At 37.0% G+C, this 27,071-nt stretch overlaps 1 protein-coding gene across 3 annotated transcripts in view; it reads left to right on the top strand.

Moving 5' to 3' along the window:
- UNC13B (unc-13 homolog B) overlaps nucleotides 1-27,071 on the top strand; it is a 228,380-nt gene that overhangs the window by 87,199 nt on the left and 114,110 nt on the right. For all 3 annotated transcript variants that reach the window (XM_063081612.1, XM_063081611.1, XM_063081610.1), the window contains exon 7: nucleotides 192-249. In XM_063081612.1, coding sequence (XP_062937682.1) covers nucleotides 192-249 — 58 coding nt within the window. The remainder of the gene's footprint in view (nucleotides 1-191; nucleotides 250-27,071) is intronic.

Below are 27,071 nucleotides of genomic sequence, written 5' to 3'. Positions count from 1 at the left end.
GCCATAAATGATTGTCTGGCCTGTATGTCAGGATCACACAGGAGAAATAGCAGCAGGATGTTCTGTTTCTGCTTAATAAAAAATTTGACTCCAAATTTGACTGTACCTTTTACAGGTAACTGTGATTTCCCGCCCTTTCTTTACTTGGGCCTCTGTTACAAGTTTGGTTTTTTTCTCCTTTCTGCTTCTAGTATTCTATTCAAGAAGAAATCCAGAGGAAGCCATTGCCCACTGCTGCCGCCCAGTGTTGTAAGTGAGAAACTCCTTTTTGAATCTCTTAATTGCAGCTTTCTGTCCTTTCTCTAAACATGGCTTATTTTGAGTTGAGGAGGGTAGAGATGTAGTGTGTGTAAAGAGAAGATATTTCAGAAGCACACCTGTTCGGGCACATACCTTCAATAGCTATCTATCTATCTGCCTATTAGCTTTAGGAATAGGTCTTTTGGTACTATGTGGCTGTAGGAAGGGCACTGGTGCTCATCTTTTTTCTTCATTTGCTAGCTTTTATCTCTGGGGGAATAAAATTTTACCCCCTCTATCCCTGTATACCTGTTGTTATTCTTTAAGGTTCAGTTTAGATATGACCACCACTGGGAAATCTTCCTGCTGTTTTTTTCCTTCCCCCAAGTCTAGCTTTGGTGTCTTGTCGTTCATTGACAAGAACACAGAGTTTTTGAAGACATAGATATTCTTTCATTTTGTATTCCTGGTGTCTGGCTCAACATTTCATGCACTTTTGATAAATGATTAATTGAGTGAGAGAACTTGTAATTTCTCCTGATTAATTTGTCCAGATCACACAGATTGTTTCTTGAAATGAGCCATGCATTGGTGGTGGTGGTGGGGGGGGTTTGGCAGCTGGCCAGCTAGTTCAGTGATCCATCTGAACCTGTGACCTTGGTGTTGTAAGGCTGCGCTCTAACCAACTGAACTAATCAGCCAGCCCTCACTCATTGTTGGTATATTGCTACCTTCTCAGTTGCTCTCAAAACAGCTTGAGGAGGCATTAAAGGACTGACTTAGAGCCTGTTCTGCTTGACTGTGAGCTCTACTTAGAGCCTGTTCTACATACTGTGATGTGTGTGTGTGTGTGTGTGTCTATCTGTTGTGCTTCTTTTGTGTTGGTATAGTTTTTCTGAAACGAACTTCAAACTCCATCAATTGCAGGTTGAAGGTGGTGGTGATGGTCATAGCACTTGTTGCAGTAATACTGGTAATAATGAGAACCATAGCAGCTAACATACATTGAGCTCTTACAGTATGCCATGTGCTGTTCTAAGAGCTTAAGTGTACTAACTTATTTAATCTTCACAACAACTCTAAGACATAGATTTTACTGTTGTCCCATTTTTCAGATGAGGAAACTGAGGCATAAAAAGATTGAGCAATTCTCCACAAATCACATAGCTAGTAAGTGGTGAAGTGTTCAAACATAGACAGCCTGGTTCCATAGCCAATAGTTTGAACCACTATGTTATACTGCTTCCTTCATATTGTTTCTGAGAAGGAAAACCTCTGTGGTTTGTCTGTTTGTTGGTTGCCTTCTGTTCTGTGCATTCTATAAGACATTTTCCTGAGAAAAGTAAGACCAGTGGCAGAGGTCAACATTTCTCCTTTTATTTGAAGAAAATCTATTTTTCATATGATTTATTGCTATTTTTTTTTTTTTTTGCTACATAGGGTCCAACATTTAGGGTCATAGGAGGCCAGAAGAAGCTGAAATGAATTCTATAGGTCCTTTCTAAAACTCATCATAATGAGTTAATTTTGACCTTTTTAATCTATTAAACCTTTTTCTAGGACTGCTAATGGGAAGTGAAATGGAATGATTGAGATTTCACTTCCATTCTTTCCTGGGCCCCTTTGATAAAGTGCAGTTAAAGCATTAAAGAGCAAATGCCAGGAGGGCTGGCAGAAATAAAAAGTCATAAATAACCAATAAATCTATTAATCCTCATACATTTTCATATGTTGACTATTTTTCTATGAATAGCTCATTCCGATCTTTTGCCTGTTCCCTCATATATTTTTATTTAAAAAAATTTTAAACGTATAGAAAAGTAGAAAGAACAGTACAATAAGCATGCATCACTGTTTATCGATTCACTAACATTTTCCCACATTTGTTTCTTCCCCGCTCCTCCTCCTATTTTTCTCTCATATTTCTGTACCTATATCTGTCTTTATATATACATACACAAAAACACATATATAGCCCATATTAAGAATTCCCAAATTGTCCCCAAAATGTTTTTATAGCTTTTTCCCCCCTATGCTGTGATCTAATCAAGAAGCACATATTTCATTTGTTGTTTTGACTCTTTAATCTTTTTTAATTTAAAAAAATGATTCTTGCTTTTTTGGTCATCTATGACGCTGATTTTTTTTCGATTAGGAAAATATTTTATTCTAGTTATAATGTCTAGTGCAGATGAGGTATATACATTAATATAGGAAGCAGTTTGGCAATATTTACCAAGAGCCTTTAAAATATTAATAGCCGTTGACTCAGCAGTTGAATTTCTGGACATTTATCCTAAGTAATCACAGCAAAGATTTATGTGTAAAGATGTTCAGTGCAGAATTATTTAATTTGGAAAATTTGAAAATGACTCAATAGCTAAACAACAGTAAATAATTGTCATAAGACAATATTATGCATTTATTTTAAATTATACTTTGAATAATGGGGAAATTTTTGTGAAACTTTAAACAAAAAAGTAGTATATAAAACTCTCACTCTGTGTGTGTGTGTGTACATGTGTAATTTAAGACTTACTGCTAAGGACTGAATTGTGTCCCCCCCAAATCCATATGTTCCAACCCCCAAATCCATACGTTCCAACCCCCAATGTGTCTATATTTGGAGAAAGGGCCTATGAGGAGGTGAGAAAGGTTAAATGAGGTTATCAGAGTGGGGCCCTAATCCAGTAGGGTTGGTGCCCTTATAAGAAGGGGAAGAAATATTAGAGTTCTTTCCTCCACTGTATGAGGACACAGTGATGAGGTGGCTATCTGCAAGCCAGGAATAGAATCCTCACCAGAAACCAAATCCTGGACTAGCCAGTTAGCTCAGTTAGTTAGAGTTAGTTAAGAGTGTAGCCTTATCCGGCCCGTGGCTCACTCGGTAGAGTGCGGTGCTGATAACACCAAGGCCACGGGTTCGGATCCTATATAGGGATGGCCAGTTTGCTCACTGGCTGAGCGTGGTGCTGACAACACCAAGCCAAGGGTTGAGATCCCCTTGCCGGTCATCTTTTTATAAAAAAAAAAAAAAAAAGAGTGTAGCCTTATGGGCTGACCCCGTGGCTCACTCGGGAGAGTGCGGCACTGGGAGCGCAGCAGCACTCCCGCTGCGTGGTTCGGATCCTATATAGGGATGGCCAGTGCGCTCACTGGCTGAGTGCGGTGCGGGCGACACCAAGTCAAGGGTTGCGATCCCCTTACTGGTCACAAAAAAAGAAAAAAAAAAAGAATGTAGCCTTATAACACTAAGGTCACGGGTTCAGATCCCCATATCGGACAGCTGCCAAAAAATTAAAAATAAAAATAAATAATAATAATAAAATGCAGAAACCAAATCCTGCTGGAATCTTTACCTTGGAGTTTTTAACCTCCAGAACTTTGAGAAAATAAATTCCTGTTGTTTAAGCCACCTAATCTATGGTATTTTGTTATAACAGCCTGATCAGACTAATATACTTATATAAATACATCTATACAATTATGGGAAGAATTACTGGGAAAATCCAAAATATTAGCCAAATTTGTCTCTGGCACTTGGGATTGTGGCTTAAATTTGTCTAAATATTTAACAATGTACTTGTTTTAATTGTTAAAAGTTATTATTAAGAATAATGGAGTAATTTAGTCCTTGTTCTTGATCTGGGTTTGCTGCTGTCTCTCCGTGTGACTTCGGAAGTCTTTCCACTGTCTACTTCAGTTTCTTATGTTTAAAAAAGGGAGTGTTGGTCTAGATGATCTTTAGTATTTTTCTAGCTATAACATCATATGACCCTATGACTTCCTAGTGGTGAGATTCTTTTGCATGGATGGCTCCTTCACTACCTAGTGTGTTAGGATCAATCCTCTGCAGCCACTTGGGAGATATCTTCAAAATATTTTTCAGAAATCACTGGATTGCTGCCTTAAAGAAACCCTTGCTCTTAGACTTTGATACAGAGTTTCTCTAGCCCTAATTATTTTAATATATTCTTAAAGGTTATGGGATTCTTCAAAGGTATTGAGGTGGACTACATGCTTCTTCCCAGTGCTTTCTTTTGGGTCAAACCTTTCTGATTTTACATCCTGTAATAATACTATGTATTCACTTTTATTTTAAGATGTTTTTGTCTCCTTTATTACCTGTGATATATTTAATTAAAACTGTTGTAAGGTAATAACTATTGTGATGTTTTATGTCTTTCTGTTTTTTATCCTCCATGTTATTGCCAGTTCAAGCAGCTAGGCTGTCTTGTGCCCATTGCTTCAGGGAAAAATATGAAAGGCAGAAAGTAGAAGAGATGATCTTCCTGGCTTTAGTTTCCAAGCCTAGGACTTAGGGAAATATACAAAACATTTTGGATAAATATTATGAGACAGAGCAGAGCTTCCCCCATTCCTGACTAAGAAAAGCTTCCCTTGACTTGAGTGAGAGGAGAGAAATGCAAGGAAAATGAGAGATAGTGACCAGAGTAGACACATTGGGACCCTGTGTCCACTTTCTGGGTTAGAGCACTGATGAAGCAGCAATGTTGTGTCTAGGCAGATGGGCCATCACCTAGAGATTCCTATGCTCCAACAAGTTGCATGTACTGCAGAAAGAGGCCTGGGCTCCCTACATGTAGTAAAGTGAGCCTCTGGCCCAAAAATAAAAGAAGTCTTAGAAGTGTTCTCCATGTACCAATAACCAAGGACTAGAGGAGATTTGGGACATTCAATGAATGCCCGTTCACAAAGACATACCTATGCCAAAAACAGTCACTTCACTGCAGTGTCTTATTTTTACACTAAGTCAGTATTTGGAGCACTCTTCCTGGACAGGAGTAAGACTCACATTGAGATTTGAAAGGTGAATATGTGTTCTAAGAACAGTAACACTATTCTTGTAAAGAGAGGTCTTGATCCTTTGTTGGTTATTGTTGCCTTTCTGGCTGATACTGCTTTGTTCTTCCTGTCTTTTGTGGGGCAGGTGAATACTAGCTCTCTCAATGATGTTCACGTGTGAGTGAGTCTCCAAAAGTTACTTCAGGGTCTAGTTCCTGGATGTGACAGATTGCTCTGATTCAACCTTTTCCATCCCCCTATTGACTACTTCCACCAAAAGATGTACTTAGCTTGTTGTTGCTAGTATCTTACTACTAGAGGCTTCTTGAATGGGGAGACATGAAGACAGCTCAGGCCCAGCCATATTCCACAGAATTCATTTGACCTATGGGGATCTCTTATTCTTTCCCTGAGAAACAAAGGATATGAAGGCAATTCCTTTCTCTCCTCTGTCTCCCAGCTCTGCCTCCTCTGTACAGTCCTCTTTTTGGCTGCTTTGTACAGAGTTCAGATCAGCAAGTCTTCTGCCCAATAGACATCCAAGCCTCTCTGGCTCCCATTCTTGCAGGCCTCTTTGTGAGTCTTAGAGCTTTTCACTTGGATTCAGAGAGGAGAAACATTCATCTTTCCCCTCTTTAGGAGGTAGAGAAGGGAAGGAGTAAACCTCTTTTCACCAACAACTGCTCTTCCGAAGGCTATTGGGTCTCACATTGACATGGACATTCTGCAAGACCACTGACAAGAATCCAGTTAAATTATCTTACAAAATTTCCTAAAATCTGGATATGAATGATTGTTTCCTCATAATTAGATTCAGGTTACTACGTAGCTGATACCAATTTGTCCCTTTATTGGTGATGCTCATGTTAATTATTCAGATTGATATTTTTCAGATGTCTCCATTGCAAAGTTATTTTTTCCCCTTTCTAATTAATAAGTAATCTGTGTGTGTGGAGGTGGTGGTGGTGATACTTTGAGACTGTGTGTGTATACTATTTTTTAGCAACCTTTTACCCATTAATTTTAGACTCTGTTATGATCATTGCCTAAACTCATTGTTACATTGGTGGTTGCAAAATGATAATTTTCTAATTCTGTCATAACTTATTAAAAGGAAAAAACTGTTTCTCCATATTCTGACAACAATTATGACACCAAATGAGTAGGTTTTCCATTCCAAGCAACTGGGTGTCCTGTAATTTAATTCTGGCACTAGAGATCTGGTATTAGTGTAGACCCCACAGATTAAGGGTTCAGTCCCACAAGACTGCCCCCTACTTCAGACCCCAAGCGTAAGTCCCAGGTTACTGCCTTTACTTCTGACTGGCTATAAACTGGGGTTCCCATGATCCCCTCATCAGGTTCAATAATTTGCTAAAAAGGTTCACAGAACTCAGGGAAACAGTTTATTTACTATTACCAATTTATTATAAAGAATATTTTAAAGTTTTCAAATGAACAGCCAAATGAAGAGATACATATAGGGTGAGGCCCAGAAGGATTCTGAGCACAGGAGTTTCTGTCCCTGTGGAGTTTTGGGTGCATCACCTCCTGGTATGTGGGTACGTTCTTGTTCACCAACCTGGAAGCTCTCCAAAACCCTTTGGTGGGGGGTTTTATGGAAGTTTCCGTACATAGGCATTATTCGTTAAATGACTGGCCATTGGTGATTAGCTCAACTTCAGGGGAGGTTGGGGGTGGGGCTAAAAGTTCCAGCCCTCTGATCACATGGTTGGTTCTTCTGGCAACCAGCCCACTCCTCCTTAGCATTAACTCAGTTATGATTGAAAAATTTATTATGAATAACAAAAGACACTCTTCTCACCCCATCACTCAGGGAATTAAGAGTTTTAGAACCTCTGTGCAGTAACGGGTGGGAGAGTGGGGGATGCGATCAGCAGTGACAGCACAGAGAGCAAATATTTATTTCTCATTATGTCACACTTTTACATTGACTGGCTGTCAATCTTCTGTAAAGAAGAGCTTTCTCTCCTCTCATAACCTTTTTTATGAATATTACTATGGAGTCATAAATTCTTTTTTTTTTTTAAAAAAGATGACCGGTAAGGGGATCTTAACCCCTGACTTGGCGCTGTCAGCACCATGCTCTTCCAAGTGAGCCAACCGACCAACCCTATATAGGATCCGAACCCGTGGCCTTGGTGCCATCAGCACCACACTCTCCCAAGTGAGCCATGGGCTGTCCCTATAAATTCTTTTTTTTAACTCAGTGTTTTCTAATCCAGTTCTGTCATTCTCTTTGATGTTCAAATTGTCCCAAATTTGGCCTTTAAACTGGATCCTCTGTTATTTTGACACAGCTCCATCTTTCTTTGACCACTTCCTTCCTTTTCTAGTACAAAATGTTCCAGGCTCATCTTGTTCTTTTCCTGCCTCAGTCCTAGGATAACTCATTTCTCCAATGAGCCCTGCTTATTTTTAGTGGGGAATGGTTGTGATCTTGTCACTACTTATGCTCATTACTACAGGAATACTATTTCTTCTTGGTTCTCAACATGGATAGTGCTAGGAAATAAAAACACAAACACAATTATATGTTCAATTGACACCCTGATCACAGGGCTTTTCTTGATCTTCTCCTATTCCATATATGTATCTTCCTTCTCTTTCAGTGAGAACCCCTGTTCCTAAGAACATTAAATCATTTACTCATTTGTTGTATGCTGTAATGTTCACAAGCAGATTTCAGGATTGATATACTAGTGTTATTACCAACAACAAGCCTTCTAAGTAAAATATAAGGTTCTTGAAAGTTATTTTTTTTACCTTAAGATATAACTCATAGGATTACAAAACAACTGTCACACCTAAAAATATAACAAAATTTCATAAGGTCATTCAATATCTATCCTGTATTCCAAATTCCCCAATTTTGCCAAAAATTTTTCTTGCCCTTTTTGTCCCATTGTAGGATCCAGTCAAGGTTCATGCATTGCTTTTTGTGCGATATGAGTTAAGGGTCTAAGATCATCTTTTTGCATGTGGATATCCATTTGTCACAGCATTATTTGTTAAACAGGCTATTATTTCCCTTGTTAAATTGCCTTTGCATCTTTGTTAAGAATTATCCTCATTATCACCTCAGCATTCCATTACTTTCCTTCCAGGACTTTTTAGCAGATTAGATTTTATATTATTCACATTAGAGAGTGAATATACTTTCTTTTGTTCCTCAGAAGTGGCCTCAATGGAGAGTTGGTAGCAGATATCACTGGCTGCAATTGAGGAATGAATAAAAAATGATTCAGCATCTAGCAGGGGTTTTATGAGCTGAGTACTCACATATACTGGTAGGGTTTGTAAATTAGTACAGCCTTCCTTTTCTGGATTGATGTCCCCCCAAAACTTAGTCCCCACTGTGACAGTATAAAGAGGGTGGGAAATCCTATTATTGTAATTGAAAGGCGGGGCCTTGAAGAGGTGATTGGACTGTGGGACCATGCCATAGTGAATGGATTAATAACGGTCATCAGGGGTGTGGTTCTGAGGGTTTTAAAAGGAGAGGATGTGTGAGAGTCTCTCTCTCTCTTTCTCTCTCTGCTCCACATTTTCTGCCATGTGAGATCCCTGCATTCCCTGGACTTTGGACTTTCCAGTATACAAAACTGTAAGCAATAAATTAATTTTCTTATAAATTACCCAGTTCCAAGTATTTTGTTATAAGCAACAGAAACGGACTAATACACTTTCTAACTCAGTAATTTCACTTCTAGCAAGCGTTCAAGGAAAGTAGGGTTGCAAAGAAAGAATTATGTATAGGTTTTATTTATAATATTGAAAAATTGCCAAAATAAATGGATAATTGTGGCATTTCTATATGAAGGAATAATATGCTTTTAAATCATTTTTTAAGATACAGGAAATATTGTGTAATTTTTAAAAAGTAGGATTAAGAAGGATTAAAAACTGATTAAGATGATCCCAGTTATCTAAAAAATTTATACACATGTGCATACGAAAAAAAACAAAGGAAATACGAATATATAGTTTTTTTTTTTTTAAGTACTAATACCCTTATTATGGCATAAAGCAGTGTTTTAAACATTAGCTCATTTTACAGTAAAAACATTTTATGTACAAGTGTAGAGAAAACACTGCCCAGATGGCTCCATCTTTAAAGATGGGTTGTAAAGTCTATTCAGTTGATTGATAGGTAAATTGGAAAGTATTTTCTCTGTAGAAAATAGTAAAAAAAAAAAACCAAACATTTCCCAGGCTAGCTCAGCAAATCCATTTAAACCAAATAGTATCTGAATTATACATTTATAAATATGGTTCAAATTCTGGGATCCAAGAGAAACTTTAGTTTCTTTAATTGAAACAGCCATGTTTTTCTTAAAATTAAGTTGTGTGAAGTGAAATTCCTATTAATTTATCCTCTTACTCTTGATTTTTCTTTAGGCTAATCCACATCAAATTTTAACTGTTCCTTCCTAAAAGACGGGTACCATATCCTTTTAATCTGTTTAAATACAGTATTCATCCCTATCCAAATTGTGAAATTTTTTTTTTTTTTTTTATTAAAGCATGCCCAGTATTTGGGCAAAAACAGAATATAATAAATTATAATCCACAAGGCACATGTGGACTGTTATCAAACAGCTTCTCCTGTGACTTGATGGGACTGAAGTGGTAAAATTGACAAATGGATCAAAGAATAAAAGTCCAAGAGAATTCTTAGAACATAATACAAGATTGTCGGTATTCAAGGATAGAACTTAAGTTCAAGTAGAAAAGGAATGTTGTTTCAAACACTAAGGCTGAGTTGTCTATCAGAGTCCCTTATGGCAAGGTGATCAAGTAAGAGGCAGTTAGATAATAAAGAAAATTGAAAGAAACCAGGGCCTACAGATACTTTAGTTGTTCAAAGCAATGAAATGAAAAGACAGACCACATATTTTTAATCTTCCTATAAATTAAGGCAAGAAGACACCACTACTCTTAAGCTTCTGTACTATTGTGAAACATTTTCCAGAGAAATATCTGAGAACTCAGGCAGAGAGTTATCCGGCCATGGCCTATATTAAGTTTTTCAGTTCCCTCAAAGTAACAACTTAAAATAACCATACAGTTTGTCTTAAAAGGAAGTCTGTAAGTAGCTAAAACCTTTCCATGGAATAGCAGCGGACTAGAAAGAAACAGATCCTATATTGTGCCTATAGGAACTAGGCCACTGAAAAACTTAATTGGATTATTCTACCTAAAAACCCCAGATTGCCCACTAGAAGTTAACCTCTAGAAACATTAATGATCCATTAAGTTTTCACCTTTAAAAGCATGCTTTACCATGCATCTTCATTTGTTTTGCTCTTTGCTCTCTGGTTATGGATTTGTTTCCTTCTTGCATTTGAAGAACATTTTCAGAAATTTTTTTGACACTCTTCAGCAGTGCAAACCTGTACCCCCTTCTCCCGTAATTTCCTCTTGGTAAATAATGTTAGTCTTCCAATAGGAATAAGTGGAGTGCATTATCATTTAGCACCATTTATCCAACCTCCTTACTTACAGAGAAAGTATGCAGTCAATTTAGACAGTCTTTCTATTTAAATGTACTACTATATATACTCTCTGTGGAAAATTCACCAAACCACAAATCACCCTATAAACAGAAGCTAAAAATGTACCAAGATGCTCCTAACTGTGTCTAATCTATATTGAATGTATTACATCTTCCAAATCTAGAGTATACACCGGCATAAACTGTATTACAACCCAGCTAAGTTTGAAATCTTGCCTCAGAACACTGCTCGGTATTAATCCACAGGAGACTCATCATAAGACCACATAAGTACAGGAATGCCAATTCGAATACATAGTTTTAATAGTGGTTTTAAGGGGTAGGATTGTAAGTTTTGTTTTATTCTTTTTCTTTTTACGGTACTATATTGCACTTTTGAAATTTTCCCAAGGAACATGCATTTCTTTTATGATAATTAAGAAAACCCCCCAATTTTAAAAAATGATTCTAGGCCTGACTATAGAGGCAAATTATTGTAAATTCACCCTTTTAGTTTGAATTTGGGACTTAGTTGATAGTTGGTTGTTGAGATTGACACAGTTTGATTCAATAATATCAGTAATTCTTTGATTGAAAATTTTAAGTAGCTCTTAAATTTGCAATGTCCCTTTATTGATGATATCCCTAAGGTCTCCACTAACCAATACTGTGTCTGAAATAAAAAGTTTTGGGGGTGGGGTCTATGTTATTTCTGTAAGAACCCAAATGCCCCAAGAGATTACACCCTGATCACATAAGCCCTTCTCGGCCGCACCCCATCATGGGGCTGGTTGCCCATCTCTTCCGCATTCTCCTTCCCGCCGGCGCGAATCGCACGCCAATCAACTCCCCCCCAAGCCCCATGCGGTATGCTAAATAGGGATTGTATTTTAAACCAATCAGCTTTCCCTTAAAGCCCTATATATGTGTGTGTGTGCTGCCTAATAAAACGAGCTCTCTCCAGTGGATCGTCAACTGGTGTCAACTCGTCCTTTTCAATCTCCATGGGGAACATGACTTCAAAGGTAGCTTAAACTTTCATTTGAGATATAGCCTGCCATTGTTGATTCAAAGAGGTTTCTCTGGCTGTCTGTTAAGAGTTCGTTTCACTGTTTTGTTACAATATTGCCTATAAATAGAGTTTTTGATTTTGGGGGGGGGGGTTTGGCAGCAGGCAGGTATGGGGATCCAACCTATAAATAGTGTTATATAGAGATCATAAACCAAAATGTCCTGAGTATGAATCATTCATTTAAATTAGAAATATAGGGCATAGATCAACATATTGTTTAAAATTTTTCTTGAAGAATGAATCAGTTCAGAACAGGTGGGTGTGAGTCATATCATGAATAACAGTAAAATATTAAAGGGAACGCAGTAAAAGGTTTCCCTCTCAATTCTGTTCTCCAGCTGCCTGGGTCTTCTTCCAAGAGACAGTCATCACTAGCAGTTTCTTATAATTCGTTTGAGAGGTTTTATACTTGTCCAGGCATACATGTATACATCAGAAATATCTTTTAATTATTCTTGTCATCCTTCGCATTGGTTTTAGAGTGCCATATATTGCAACAAAACATCCACAGCTGACTCATCTTTGAGATTTGGATACTTCTTGATCAGTGTCGCTTTTGGATTCTTACTATGTTTAAAGAATTTTTTTAAGCTACAAGAAATAGATTGTTTATTTTCTGGGTTGCTTTCCATGGCAAAGATCTGTTTCCTGAAATCCTGGCCTTGAATACAATAGGAATGTTTCCTGTCCTCATTCACTCTCCTAGAATGACTTTCACATTTGTTACTGGGTTAAGGACTTCTGGTAGTTCATGTCCACAGAATGTGTTAGTTTTCTCACTGATTTTGAATTCTTCGTGGTCACTTTGCATGGTGTTATCAAGAGTTTTTTCCCCCTTCCCAACATACTAAATCACTCCCCTTTTTACATTAAACTTTTTTAAAAAATAGAAACACATGACATGTTCATTATAAAAGTGTTCAAATGATTCAGAAATGTATAATACAGAAAGTGAAAGAACTCTGTAATTCCCTCTCTACTTCACTCTGAGATAACTACTCTTCACAGTTTTGTGTATACTCTCCCAACATCTTAATTTTTCTTTTTAAAAAATAAGTTAAAAATTTTAATATGAAGTATTTGAATATGTTAAAGAATACATGTAAAATACGTAAGTTTTGGAGCATAGTAATGGAACTAACACCCATGAACCCAGCACCCATCATTATCTTCTAGTAGAGTTTAGTAATGTACCCTAAACTTTTTCTTAGACTTACCATTGCTCCCTGAGTGACCAGATTTTCCCCCCATGAGACTGGTGAATTGAAAGGGTAGGGACATAGTCTTTGGTTTTTGTAGTCTCGCTTTCCAGTATTTCAAGTACTCAGGAAGTGATGCTTGGTTGTTTGCTTCTGAGGGACCTCATCCCATCTGGGTTTTAGGGAAAGACAATTTGGCCTTTCTGAAAAAAAAGAAAAAGAAAATATCATTAAAAGAGTGTAATTTGCAGTATTTGCTGGAAAATGGCACCCTTTTTCTTTGGGGTGGAAATTTACTTGCTCCAAAGCTTGTAGATTCCTAGGATGCTTCTGTAATTAAGATTACTAGGCTCATACATATTCAGGCAGCTGAGACATGAGGTTGGCAATAAATAAAGCTTTATCAGCTTTTTGTAAGGTAATTTATAAGCATTAGACTGCTCATGGTTATTCCTGGTAAAAATGAAGACTTTTTAGCAAATGCCAGACAGAAAGAAAATTGTCATATTTTTCTTAATTTCTTTAATGAAGCTTTGAGACTCCAGACCAGCATTACAGATAAGAAATTCAAAGCCCCTAAGTACAAAGGAGTTTATGCGTTACATCTCTTTTTTTGTTTTTCTCCTCCCCAGAGCCTTCTATATTTTCTTGGGGTATTCTTGTTCTTAATGAGTAGATACATAGACGAGAGAGTGTATTTGCAGGGGCCAGGAAGGAATTAATGGGAGGATGCAAAAAAACCAGAAGACCTGGATTATAAACTAGACTCAGGTCAGAAGAAGAGAAATACACAAAGACAGCAACTTGAACATGTTATAATTATTTTCAGCAGGTGCATAACTAATGCCTTTGAAATAGGAAAGTCTTGAGGTGGCAGAGAAATAAACAAATGGTTAAGAATGACATAAAGTTCGTTCAGGAAGGCATTCCAGAGAGATGAGTTTAGAAATGATTTTTAAAAGAGCTAATTGAAATGTGTTGATTGAAAGGAGAAATTGGGGGCTGGCTGGTTAGCTCAGTTGGTTAGAGCATAGCCTTGTAACACCAAGGTCAAGGGTTCAGATCCCCATACTGGCCAGCTTCCAAATAAAAAAAGAGATTGTTCATGTAGGATACGTGAAAAGAATGAGGAGAGGATTCAAAAGATGCAGGATATACTGGCCTGGAGGGAGTAGAGTGATGTCATAGCTGTACTTACTAATCTGCCAAAAGAAATGAGTCCCTCTCCTGTACAGTTTTTTTCAAAGAGCTAGGATATATGGGCCGGCCCAGTTTGTCAGATTCACCTCTTTGGGAGCCTTTTGTTCATTTTATTTTGGATCCTAGTTTCCTTGACACCTATCACCTTCTAAAAGTTTAAATCTATTGTAGGATTGAACGTTTTGTGCCACTTAAAATTTCGGTGGCTAAAATTTGGTTACTATCACTGAAGAACTATTTCTATGAGCACTAGACGCAGAAGGGCAAGCCTTATGCCACTGATGATTTTTCCTTATTTACCTAAGACCACATGACTGCAGGAAAATAGGATTGCATAGCCAGCTGGCCTCTACCCTGCAGATCTCCCACCTCACCAATATCCTCTATTTTATGATCTCATTTCTAAAATCCGAGAAGATAGCAGTCCAGAGCTCATATTCTGTCTTTGCCACCTTTATATGAGCCTCCTGTTCTGGCTCTTGCATTAAAGCTTCATAATCATTCCAGTGTTCTGTAGGTACTTATTTACCTCTAGGATGTTTTTCTCCATTTTATTTTATTATTTTTGAAAGGAACCGTATATAAGGTACAAAATCAAAAAGATATAAAAAAGTATGCTATGGAAAATGATTTTTTTTCTCTTTACCTATCCTGTAGCCATGTAGATTCTGCCTAGAGGCAGCCACTATTGCCATTTATTGTGGATCTCTCTAGAAATAGGTTATACATTTACAAACACATGTATATATACAAGGGTGCTTCAAAAAGTTCATGAAAAGATTCATATTATCTTTTAATTCTATTTTTCCACAAGCTTTTTGAAGTGTTCTTGTATGCTTCCCCTCTCATAAATGATAATATGCTATGCACAGTGTTGTACGCCTTACTTTTTTTCATGTAATGATATATATGACCACATGTAGGGAACCAGTCCCTGTTGCTTGACATTTTTTTATTGAGGTGAAATTCGTATAGCACACTGTTAACCTTTCTTTCTTTCTTTCTTTCTTTCTTTCTTTCTTTCTTTCTTTCTTTCTTTCTTTCTTTCTTTCTTTCTTTCTTTCTTTCTTTCTTTCCTCCCTCCCTCCCTCCCTCCCTCCCTCCCTCCCTCCCTCCCTCCCTCCCTTTCTTTCTTTCTTTCTTTCTTTCTTTCTTTCTTTTTTTTTTTGGTGCTTGGCTGATAGAGGGATTGACCTTGGTGTTACAACCAACTGAGCTAACTGTCCAACCCTAAGTTAACCATTTTAAAGTGTAAGATTTAGTGACAATTAGTACATTTACGATGTTGTGGAACCATCACCTCTCTCTAACTACAAAACATTTTCATCACCCCAAAAGGAGATTCTGTACCCATTAAGCAGTCACTCTCCACTCTCTTCACTCCTAGCCCCTGGCAAGCACTAATTTACCTTTTGTCTCTATGGATTTACTTGTTCTAGATATTTCATATAAATGGAGTCATATAACACGTGACCTTTTGTGAAGGTTTTTTTCACTTAGCATAATGTTTTAAAGGTTCATCCTCAAAAAGGTTTAGCATGTGTCAGTACTTTATATCATTTTATAGCTGAATATTCCATTGTATAGATATACCACATTTTGTTTATCCATTCATAAGTGATGGACATTTGTGTTTTTTACAGCTTTGGCTACTGTGAATAGTGCTGCTATGAACAATAGTGTACTAGTATTTGAATATTTGTTTTCAGTTCTTTTGGGTATATATTAGGATCAGAATTGCTATTTTTGGACATTTAAGTTGCTTCCTATATTTGTAGTTACAGTGTTGAAACTGATATTTAACATACATAATTTCACAAATGTATGAATATCTCTATTGGATGAGTAGCTAGAAGTGAGATTACTGTCAAAGCATTGTGCACTTAAAAATACATTTAACATTTTGAAAGGTGATTACAAAATTGCTCACTATAGAGGCTGTACTATTTACATCTCCACTAACAAAGCATGAAAGTGCTTTATATTCCCTTGGGTTTTATGAATAGTCAGCCTTCCTAAAAATCATATTGCAGAGAGCACAATAAAGACAGCTACAGGCAAACAGTTTGTTCAGATTCAGTCTTAAGTCTCCTTCCTCCTTGCCTGCTTAGCCTTTCTCTCCTCTACCATCCTGGTCCTCTGATTTCTTGACTTAACCATTTTGGCTCTTGATAACTGGGCCCTCTTTGTTTGGTGTCTTATTCAAAGTCCCCCCTCTGGTTTATCAACTTCTTTCTAGTTATATCTTAATTTCAGACAATCCTTTGATTTCATTTTTAATAATAATACTGTGGGGAGTAAATTTCTGTTTGAACAGTAGTAATACTGTGGAAATAGAGAGGAAAGTGCTGATGTAGCAGAAGCAGCAGCAAATGGTTAAGAATGACATGAAGTTTGTTTAGGAATGCTTTTTAGAAGAGATAAGTTTAGAGATGACTTTTGAAGAAGCCAATTGGAATGTATTGATTGAAAGGAGAGATTATTCATAGTAGGATAAATGAAAAGTATGAAGAAAGGATTTAAAAGATAACCCACTCCACCCGTCTGGTCCTAGCCAAGGAATCTTTTACTGTCTGGAGCATTCTCCTCCTCTACCTCATCTTACTGGGTACTGGAGAGTAAAGAATTGTCCAATCCATAGCTCCTGCTACCTCTCGGCCAGGACTAGAGTATTATTTTAGTGGAGTATTTTAGCAGGAGTATTATTTTAGTGGTATTGCTGCTCAATGGTTTTGTCAGTAAGAGAGGGTGATGAGTTTCATACTGTACATTTGGTATCAGTAGAAGCAGTTGATATTGATGCTGATTATAGGTGCTGGCAAACTAACAAAGAAAATAAACTGTTGTAACAGTGTGGTTTTGGCTGATAAATAATGTTAATTGTAGTCTTCTGACTCCCTTATTTATTTATTTCTGTCCAGCCTTCTTCCAGAAAGAAATTTGAGGTGGCTAATTTCAGTCATTACCTCACCTTATTATCACTTATGTTAAATTACAGTGCCACACAATTATGCATGTTAAAAATGTCAGATTAATGTATCAAAGTTTCATTTGATGACAACACTTAAGAGCCTATCCTGGGCACAGTATATGTTGTATGTACATAAAGGTTGGTTATTCCCCTAAAAGCATGGTCATCTGATGGCTTGTCATTATAGGTTTCACCAGTACAAAGTGAAAATGAATTTGATTGGTAAAACATGATTCACAGAATTATTGTAAATATCAACAGTTGATAAAATTGTTTATTACATGATTACTGGATACCTCTTCCTCATGCCAAGAACCATGCTAAGCAGTGGGGATATAGAAATGAAAGTCCATGACCTCAGAGAGCTCAAGTCTAGAGAGGAAGGAACATGTTAAGTAGTACCATGTGATAAGTGGAAGGTAAACATAAGTGCTTGGTATTCAAGGAGTATAAAGGAAGAAAACTTAATCCAAATTTGGGATGGTTAGGAAAGGCTTCCTAAAGGAAATGATATTGTAACCAAAGTTCATAATTTATATTATGTTTCACTCTTTGTGTTGTACATTCTATGCACCAGCATTCTATGGGTTGTGACAAATGTATGACACATACCACCCTTAGTATATATGAGGGGTCTTCAAAAAGTTTATGGAAGGATTTGTATTATATTTTACTTCAGTTTTTCCACAAACTTTCAAAAGTACCCTCATACAGAATAGTTTCACTGACCTAAAAAGTCCCTGTGTTTCCTATTCATTCCTACCTCCCCACAAATCCTTGGCATAAATTGAGTCTGAAGGATGAGTAGTTGGCAGTCAAGTGAAGAAGAAGAAACGAGTTTATCGTACAAGATCACCAACATGAAAAACTATGACTTAAGGCACTTTGGGAGTACTGCAAGTTGAAAATTCTGGCTGGCTTGAGAGTAGGGACGAAGAGTGGGGAAGGGTCAGAGATGAGGCCAGAAAGACAGAGAGCTCATATCATGAAGGGCTTGAATGCCATAGCAAGCTGTTTATAATTTATCTTGAAGACAGTGGGGAGCCTTTGAAGACTTTATGCAGAGGAATGAAACAATCAGATGATGATGGTTATAATGATATGAGAAGCTTGCTGCATTTAAAAAATCTTTTAAATTGTAGGATATTACACAGATATATGGGCAACTTCATAAAACAAATGTTTAGTTTAATGAATTAGTATAAGGTAGGCAAAAAATAGACCTTTACCAGCCACTCTACAGAGCCTTCCACATGTCCCTTCCCAATCACAACCCTGTCTTCCCTAAAAGTAATTACACTTGACCCTTGAACAACACGACTTTGAACTGCACAGGTCCCACTTTATACATGGACTGTTTTCAACCATCTGCTGATCGAAAATACAATATTTGCAAGGTGTGGAACCTGCATGTACAGAGGGCTGACTTTTCATATCGCAAGGTCTGCAGGGCCAGTTGCAGGACTTGAGTATCTACAGATTTTGGTATATGTAGGGGGTCCTGGAACCAACCCCCCACAGATACGGAGGGGCAACTGTACTACTATCCTGACTTTTATGATAAAGCCTTCCTGCTTTTCTTTGTAAGTTATCATCCAAGTTTGCACCACTAAGCATTATAGTCTATTTTTGCTTATTTTCTCTTTTTGATAGATCTTATGATTCTTTTTTAATCTATGGTTTTCTCCTCCATCTCGTAACTTATTTCCTTGCAGTTTGTTTATTGAAGAAATCAGGCCATTTTAGTGCATGGTTTTGTTTGATGTAGAGTTTCCCACAATTTGGGTTTTGCTCAATGTGTTCCCATGGTATAGTTTAATACAGTCTTCTGTCCTCTATATTTCCTGTATGTTGGTAGTTGGATCTAGAAGATTGATCATATTCAAGTGGGATATATGCCAGCCAGCTGTGGAATATATTTAAAAACTCTTCCACTACTGATGGACATTTGGATTGTTCCCAGATTTTCACTACAAAAACACAGTGCTATGATGAACAACTTTATATAAATATATTTTTGTAAAGATGTGCGAGTGGATCTCCTTCTGCTATTACATATTATTTTATGTACCTTTCCTTTATAGCACTCACTCAGTGTGCGTGATTATTTGATTAATATTTGTTTCCTTCCTTAAACCATAATCATGAGTAGGGAATATACACTTATCAGTGTATCCACAGTTCCTTTGCTCAGTACATTTTAGTTGAATAAATGCATTTCTATAAGTGAAGTTATTGCATTAAAAGATTATATACATTTTGAATTTTGTTAGATACTGTCAAGTTATACTCTAAAAAAGTTGTATATAATTGTATTCCTATTGCTGGTGCTCATTTTCTCACACCCAGCTTACACTGGCCCTCCTGTCCTCCCAGCCCCCCATTTCCCTCTTTTTTCTTTTAAGAACATTTTTCGGCATCTACATTCTAGGTTCTGTTCTAGGTGCGTGGGATATATCAGGGAGCAAAACAAAGATCCTGGGTGGGAAGAGACAAATAATAAACATAATGAATAAGAAAACTATATAGGATGTTAGAGAGTGGGCCAGTAAAAGAGTAGATGATGAAAAGGAATTGATAATGCTAGAATTGGAGTTGAGTTGCAATTTTAAATAAAATGATGAGAGTATCTGTCATAGTGAGATGACATTTGAGCAAAGACTTGAAAGAGGTGAGGGAGTTAACGTGGCTCTCTGGGGGAAGGAGTGTGATGGGCAGAAGAAACAGCTGGCTCAGAGGCTACTGATGACTGAAAAGGGGTAGGAGAGATTTGTTGAGATGCTGGTAATGCTGTTTCTTGATCTGCTGGTTATGTGAGTATGTTCACAGTATTCATCGAGTGGTACAGTTAGGATTTGTGTATTTTTGTGTATCTTATACTTCAGTAGAACCTTTATATTAAAAATAATGAGTGGATGTTGAAAATTTCAAAATGCCTTAGTAGTACTTACTCAGTTGTTCATGGGTATTTTCCTTTGACTTGTTAATATGATGAATGCATTAATCAATTTCTATTAATAAATCATCTTTGCCTTCTATGATATACCCTACTTGATTATGGTAAATTATTCTTTTATTATAATGCGGGTTTGAGTTGCTTGTATCTCATTTTGGATTTTTATATCTGTATTCACAAGTAAGGTTGAACAATAGTTTCTTTTCTTTTTGTTTTCTCCTATGTTAGGTTTGAAGTGCTTTTTTAATTATACGTTCTGTGACCCTTATTTATTCAATTGTCTAGAAAAAGGGAAGGGAATAATTTCTGATGTTTAACTTTATTGTCCTTTGTGTGAGCTACCTGGTAACTACTACAATTTAGTAATTGATAGGTGAGTCCTGTCATTGCCTGGACAGATGGCTGTTTAATTAGAGTCTGGGACTCAAGTATTCTGTCATTTCAATGTCATGAAAAAATTTTCCAGCACTGAAAGCAGTTGCCTAGGGGTGTTTGTTCGGTAACTATAGACCTTATTTTTTAGTGTGACTATTTCTGATTTCTTACATTTTCACTAGACACAAGTTAAAATATGCAGAAGAAGCCACCTGTGAGTATGTTGCTGTAGCCTAATCAGTTATCCTGTGGGACCAGGGATAAGTGCAGGTTTACTTTCTAGGAAAGAGGATTCATTTTGGTTTGGGTCCTAGATTTGCTAGAATTTTTTCACTTACCTTACCTAATGACCACATTGAACTGATCTTCAAGCTCAGTAGGATAGTGGGTACGGCTGCCTTCTTCCTCCATCAGCATAGGAATGCTATGCTTCTGTCTGAGAGACTGGCTTTTTTCATATAGGAAATTCTATAGCTGTGTTTTTCACAATGTAATTCAAGAATCATTGGCATGAAAGTCATCAAGTTGCTTATTAAAAAGGTAGATTCCAAAAACAGCAACAACGTGTGCAGATTCCTAAGCTACCCAAGGTCATTTGAATTAGAATTTCTGGGAGTAGGGTCTAAGAATCAGCATTTTAAACAAGAGCCTCAAGTAACTTGTATTAAAATTGAAGAGACTGCTTTATAAGATTAAGAAGAATCTGCTTTATTCACTTGTTATCTCCTTCAGTCTAACATTTCTGTGCCCAGCATTGGGAGGAGCCCAAAGGAATCTTACACACAAGGAACTTACAACGTAGGCTAGGAGTGGGGGCTAGGAGTGGGATATCTTGGGCAAAGGCAAGCTATGGAATAATCAAACTCTAAGGCAGGTGTTTTATGTTTTTTTTTTAAATCAACTTTATTGACATAATTTACATACAAAAAACTCACCCATTTGAAGTGTACAGTTTAATTAGTTTAGTTTTGACAGATGTTTATGCCAGTGAAACTACCACTGCAATTAAGATACAGACCATTCCCATTATTTCTGAACATTTCCTCATGCTCTTTGCAGTTTCTTCTTGTCCCCATCCCCCAACTCCAGGCAATCCCTGTGGGTTTTCTATCACCATAATTAAGTTTGGTTTCCTAGACTTTTATAAGTAGAATCATATAGTATGTTCTCTTTTGTGCCTAGATTTCACTCAACATAAGGATTTTTAGATTCGTTTATTTTATTGAGTGTATCAGTAATCCATTCTTTTTTTTATTGCTGGGTAGTATTCCATTATATGGATATACCACATTTTGTTTATCCATTCATCTATTAGTGGGCATTCGGGTTGTTTCCAGTTATAATGAATAATATGAACATTTGCGCACTCATGTTTTCACTTCTCTTGTTTAAATACCTAGAAGTGGAATGGCTGGGTCATATGGTTAGATGTGTGTATAACTTTTTAAGACATAGGCTGACGGCTTTTATTTTGATTGTTGGCAGAGATACTACGCTAGAGTCCTTGAGCATTGTTTAAGGAGAATTGTTTAAGTGGAAATTGAGGAGGGTACCAACTATCTAAAGGAGGATCAGGAACATAAATTGAGTAATTACTATTTGTCTAGCACATAGTAGTTAAATGTTGCATACATGGTTTTCAATATTTTTGCAACCCTGAGAGCTAAGTAATAATAGTCACATTTTATAGATGAGAAAACGAGTATAGAGAAGGTACCAGACTAAGGTGACACAGCTAGTAAGTGAGGCTTTGAACCTAGGTTTGTCTGGTTCCAGAATTTAAATCATTTCCATTATACCAACAAGGAGTAGAAGTAAAGGACATTCCAGCTTTAGAGATAGGGGGACAGATAAGGAAAATCAGGTTTATTCCTTTCTCCATCTCCTGAGTATGGCAAGCATGGAAAGTGTGACAATACCTGTCTGCCAGTAACAAAGGCTTTGCCAGTGAGGTTTGATATTTATTTGTCATACAAAATGCATTAGTCCATTTCTGTTGCTTATAACAAAATACCTGGAACTGGGTGATTTATAAGAAAACAAAATTTACTGCTTAAAGTTTCTGAGGCTGGGAAGTCCAAAGTCCAGGGAACACATCTGGTGAGGTCTTCTTTGTTGGAGGCTTTACAGCAATGCAGGGGTCTCACTTGGCAGAAAATGGCAGAGCAGAGGGAGACTCTCATGTGCTTTCCATTTAAAGTCCTCAGAACTGCACCCCGACCACTATTAATTCATACACTAAGGCATGGTCCTACAATCTAATCACCTCTTCGAGGCCCCACCTTTCAATTATCATAATATGATTTCCTGCCCTCAACAGTTACAGTGGGAATTAAGTTTCTAATATATGGACTTTGGGGGACACAATTCAATCAATCCACAGCACAAGGTGTCTTCAAAAAGTTCATGGAAGGATTCATATTATCTTTTAATTTGATTTTCCCATGAACATTTTGAAGTACCCTCATATTATAGTTGTGAAAGCTGGGAAGAGAAATACTTTGAGCTGTTATAAATTATTGAAAGGGTAATGATATGATTAGAAACTGGATTTAGGAAAATTAGTCTAGTTGCCATCTGCTGAGTGGATTGGATAGGATAGAGATTAGAAGGTCATAAGTCAAGCCAAAAAATCTGTAATAATCCAGGTATTAGTAAGTTTTTTGATAAGGACAGTGAGACCTATAAGGAAAGAACAATAGGAAAGAGACTTTAGCAGAATTAACTACTGAGCTTGTTGACAGATTGGATACGGGAGATGAAGAAAAGGAATTTTAGGGATGGCCCTGTGCTTTCTGGTTTTGAAGTGCTGGAAATTCAATGATCTTGGATTTAAGGTATACTTGCTACGCTCCCTTATCTGTAGAGAGTTCATAATATTGTAAATACAACGTCATTACCAATGGAGGCTTGTAATATTGTGATTTATCATCAGAAATATATATTTTGGCCTTTTCCCTGGTTCCTGACACGGAGCTCCTAATCCCTTGGAATTTCTTGGGTGCTAGGAACACCTTTCCTTCTAATGAAGCAACTCTTGTTGGGCTCCTAGATGGGGGCTGATCATCAGAAAGACCAATCGATGATTAGAAGCTTGGAACTTTTAGCCCCACCCCCTATCCTCCAGGAAAGAGAGAGACTGGAGATTGAGTTAATAATTGATCATGCCTACATGATAAAGCCTCCATAAAAATCCCTGAACTGTGGAGTTCAGAGAACCTCTGGGCTGGCAAACACATCCATGTGATGCACCCCAACTCCATGGGGACAGAAGCGCCTGTGCTCAGGGCCCTTCCTGACTTTACCCTATGTATCTCTTCCTCTGGATGTTCATCTGTATCCTTTGTAATATCCTTTATAATAAATGTGTAAATGTAAAGTGTTTTCCTGAGTTCTGTGAATTGTCCTAGCAAATAATCAAACCTGAGGAAGGGATCATGGGAATCCCAATTTATCAGAAGTATAGGTTCTTGTAATTGGCATCTGAGGTGGGGAGAAGTCTTGTGGAACTGAGCCCTTTACCTGTGGAATCTGATGCTGTCTCCAGATAGATAGTGTTAGAATTGAACTGAATTGTAGGATACTTGGTTAGTGTCTGCTGGAGAATTGCTTGGTGTGTGGGGAAAGCTCCCTCCCTCTCACATTTTGATCACAGAAGTGTTCTCTGTTGTTGAGTGTGAGAGTAGAAGGACAGTTTGGTTTTTCCTCTCTTACAGGATGCTAGTTTTCTAGACTGCCTGACTCAACTACAAGTGCTACTGAGCTAGAGGGTAATTGATTATTCATCTGTTAAGTATGTGAGCTGAGGAGGTTTGAGGCTCTAGGGAGGTGGGAAACATTAGCATGCTCATTGAAATTGTCATTTTGACACTCATTCGTTATGTGTGAATGCCCAATTTGAGAATGTTGCTCATTGCCTAATAAGCTGTTAGTGAACTCAGTTTTTTCTGTAATACACTTGGCCATTGTCTTTTCCCTACTTCCTCTTTGACATCCTGTGATAAGTAGTATTTACCCTGCTCACATTTGACATTTTAGAGAAAATGTGAGCATTTTCTCTTATTCCATTGCATGTGGTTCCATGTCTTTCTGAAAAATCTATACTCTAGCTTTCACTCACTGAAATTTCTCTCACTTAAGTTATTAGTAACCTGTTTGTTTCTAAATCTAGTAGACCTTTTCAGTTTTATTTTATTTGACTGCTCTGTAGCACTTAACATCTGTTGACCACTCCCTCCTTGAAACCTTGTTTTCCCTGATAAAGCAATACCACGCTACCATGGTTTTCTTCCCATTTCTCCAACTTCTTTGTAGGTTCATTCATGGACTGTATCTTTTTTTTTTTATTTAAGTTAGATTTATGAGTATTAAGGTATAATTTACATACAGTAAAATTCTCCTTCTTAGTGTACAGTTTTACAAGTTTTGACAGACACATGCAGTTATGTAACCACAACCATAGTTAGCATATAGAGCAGTTTCATCCCTAAAACTTCCTTATACCCCTTTGTCAGTCAGCCTCTTCCATTCCTAACCCGTCGCAACCACTAATCTGTTTTCTGTCCCTATAGTATTGTCTTTTCCAGAAAGGCAGTAAATGGAATCATATAAATGGAATCATAGAGTACATAGCTTTTTGACTTTGGCTTCTTTTACTTATAATGCATTTGAGATTCATCTGTGTGTGTCAGTAGTTTATCCCTTTTTATTCTTGAGTAGTATTCCACTATATGAATGTACTATAATTTGTTTGTTCATCAGTTGAAGGACATTTATGTTTCCAGTTTTTAGGGAATCTAAAAACTGAATTAAGCAACTGTAAACATTTATGTACAGATTTTTGTGTGAACATGTTTTTGTTTTTCTTGGGTAAATACAAAGGTACGTCAAAAGTTCATGGAAAAATAGAATTAAAAGATAATAGACCTTACTGGCCAGTGCCAAAAAAAGAAAAAAAAAAAGGATAATAGGAATCTTTCAATGAACTTTATGAAGTATCTTTATATCTATATCTATCTATCTATCTATCTATCTATCTATCTATCTATCTATCTATCTATCTATCTATCTATCTATCTATCTAATCTATCTATCATCTATCTATCTATCTATCTATCTATCTATCTATCTATCTATCTATCTATCTATCTATCTATCTAGTCTATCTATCATCTATCTACCTATCTATCTATAGGAGGGGGATTGCTGGGTTATATATGTTATGTGTATAACTTTATAAGAAATACTTTGACTGTTTTCCAAAGTGTTTTATCACTTTGCATTCTTGCCAACAATATATGAGAGTCTCGCTTGCTTCACAGCCTCATCCACACTTTGTATTGTTTTTGTTTTTGTTTTTTTTTAGTTTCTGTCTGCTTTTAAATGTAGTTGTTCCTTAGGGTTCTCTCCACCTTTTATATAGTCTCTCCCTGCCCCCCTCCGCCTTTAACCTGCACTCTGCCTCAGTGTTCTTATTTACTTTCATTTTTATTTTTATTCATTCATTTATAAATATGTATTGAGTTTCTACTCTGTGCTAGGCATTAATTAAGCACTGAGTATACAGCAAAAGAACAAAGCAGAAAAATCCCTGTCCTTAGGGGAGTTTATATTCTGAAAACTTCCAACTCTTCTCCACATCTCTTTCCTGAGCTCCATACCCATGTTTCCAGCTGTCTATCAGACATATTTATTTGAGATGTCCCATAGATACCTCAGAGTCAAGATAACTAACCCAAAATTCATCATCTTCTCAATCTGCCCCCTTTTTGTGTTTCTCTTCTCAGTGAATGATGTCACATCCATCTAGTACCCCAAGCTAAAAACCTAAACAATATTATGTAGTCCTTATTCTCCTCACTTTCAACATTCACTTTTCCCCCCACATTCAATTACTTGTTAATTTCTGTTGATTTTTACCTCCAAAATATCTCATGAATCTAGCCACTTCTCTCTACTCCTCTCTGCCACTTCCCTAGTTTAGACAGTCAGCAGATGAGTGCACCAGCCTCTTTACCAACTTCCCTGACACCAGTCACTGATTCCCCTCTCCGACCAACCACCATTGGCCACACTGTATCACTGTTCTCTTTCTAAAATGGCAAATCTGATCCTGTCTCTCCCTTCTTAAAGCTGTGATATCTTTACATTGCTCTCAAGGTAATTCTAAATTCTTAATTTCTAAACATTACGTAAGATGCCCTGTGATCAGAATCTTGTATAACTCTTCAGCCTCTCATTTAGATATGGTAGAACTATTTTAGTTCACTGAACGTGCCTTTGCATGTGTAATTTCCTTTTCCTGGAACATTTTCCACCTCCCTTTCTCAGTATTTATGCCTAGCAAAACCTAACTATCCTTAGTAATTGTCCTACTAACTAGTGACATGTTGTAATTCATTTATGGGGTGGGGAAGGAAACTTGCTTAATTAAATTGGTGTTACTTCTCATAATAATACTGGGCTAAAATGGTGAGAATAGGTTACTGCTTTGTCAGAGAGCATGACAGTTGTTTTTTTCATGGGTTAGGAATGGACTCAGTAGGTGGGATCAGATTATTTATTTGATTTATTAATACAATAGATATTTATCAAGCACTTTCTGTGTACAAAAAACTGCTGTGCAATGTTGTGGAGTGTTCAAGGATGAGGCAGTATCCTGAAGGGATAGGCTTCTTGGGCTCAGAGTTATGGTGAGAAAACAGCATTATCATTTGCCTGGAGTGATCTAGGTT

This window comes from Cynocephalus volans, chromosome 17 (genome assembly GCF_027409185.1).
Source record: "Cynocephalus volans isolate mCynVol1 chromosome 17, mCynVol1.pri, whole genome shotgun sequence".
In the NCBI taxonomy this organism is placed as follows: Eukaryota; Metazoa; Chordata; class Mammalia; order Dermoptera; family Cynocephalidae; genus Cynocephalus; species Cynocephalus volans.
Note: the sequence above shows the minus strand (reverse complement) of the source record. Positions and strands in the feature narration are given on the sequence as shown.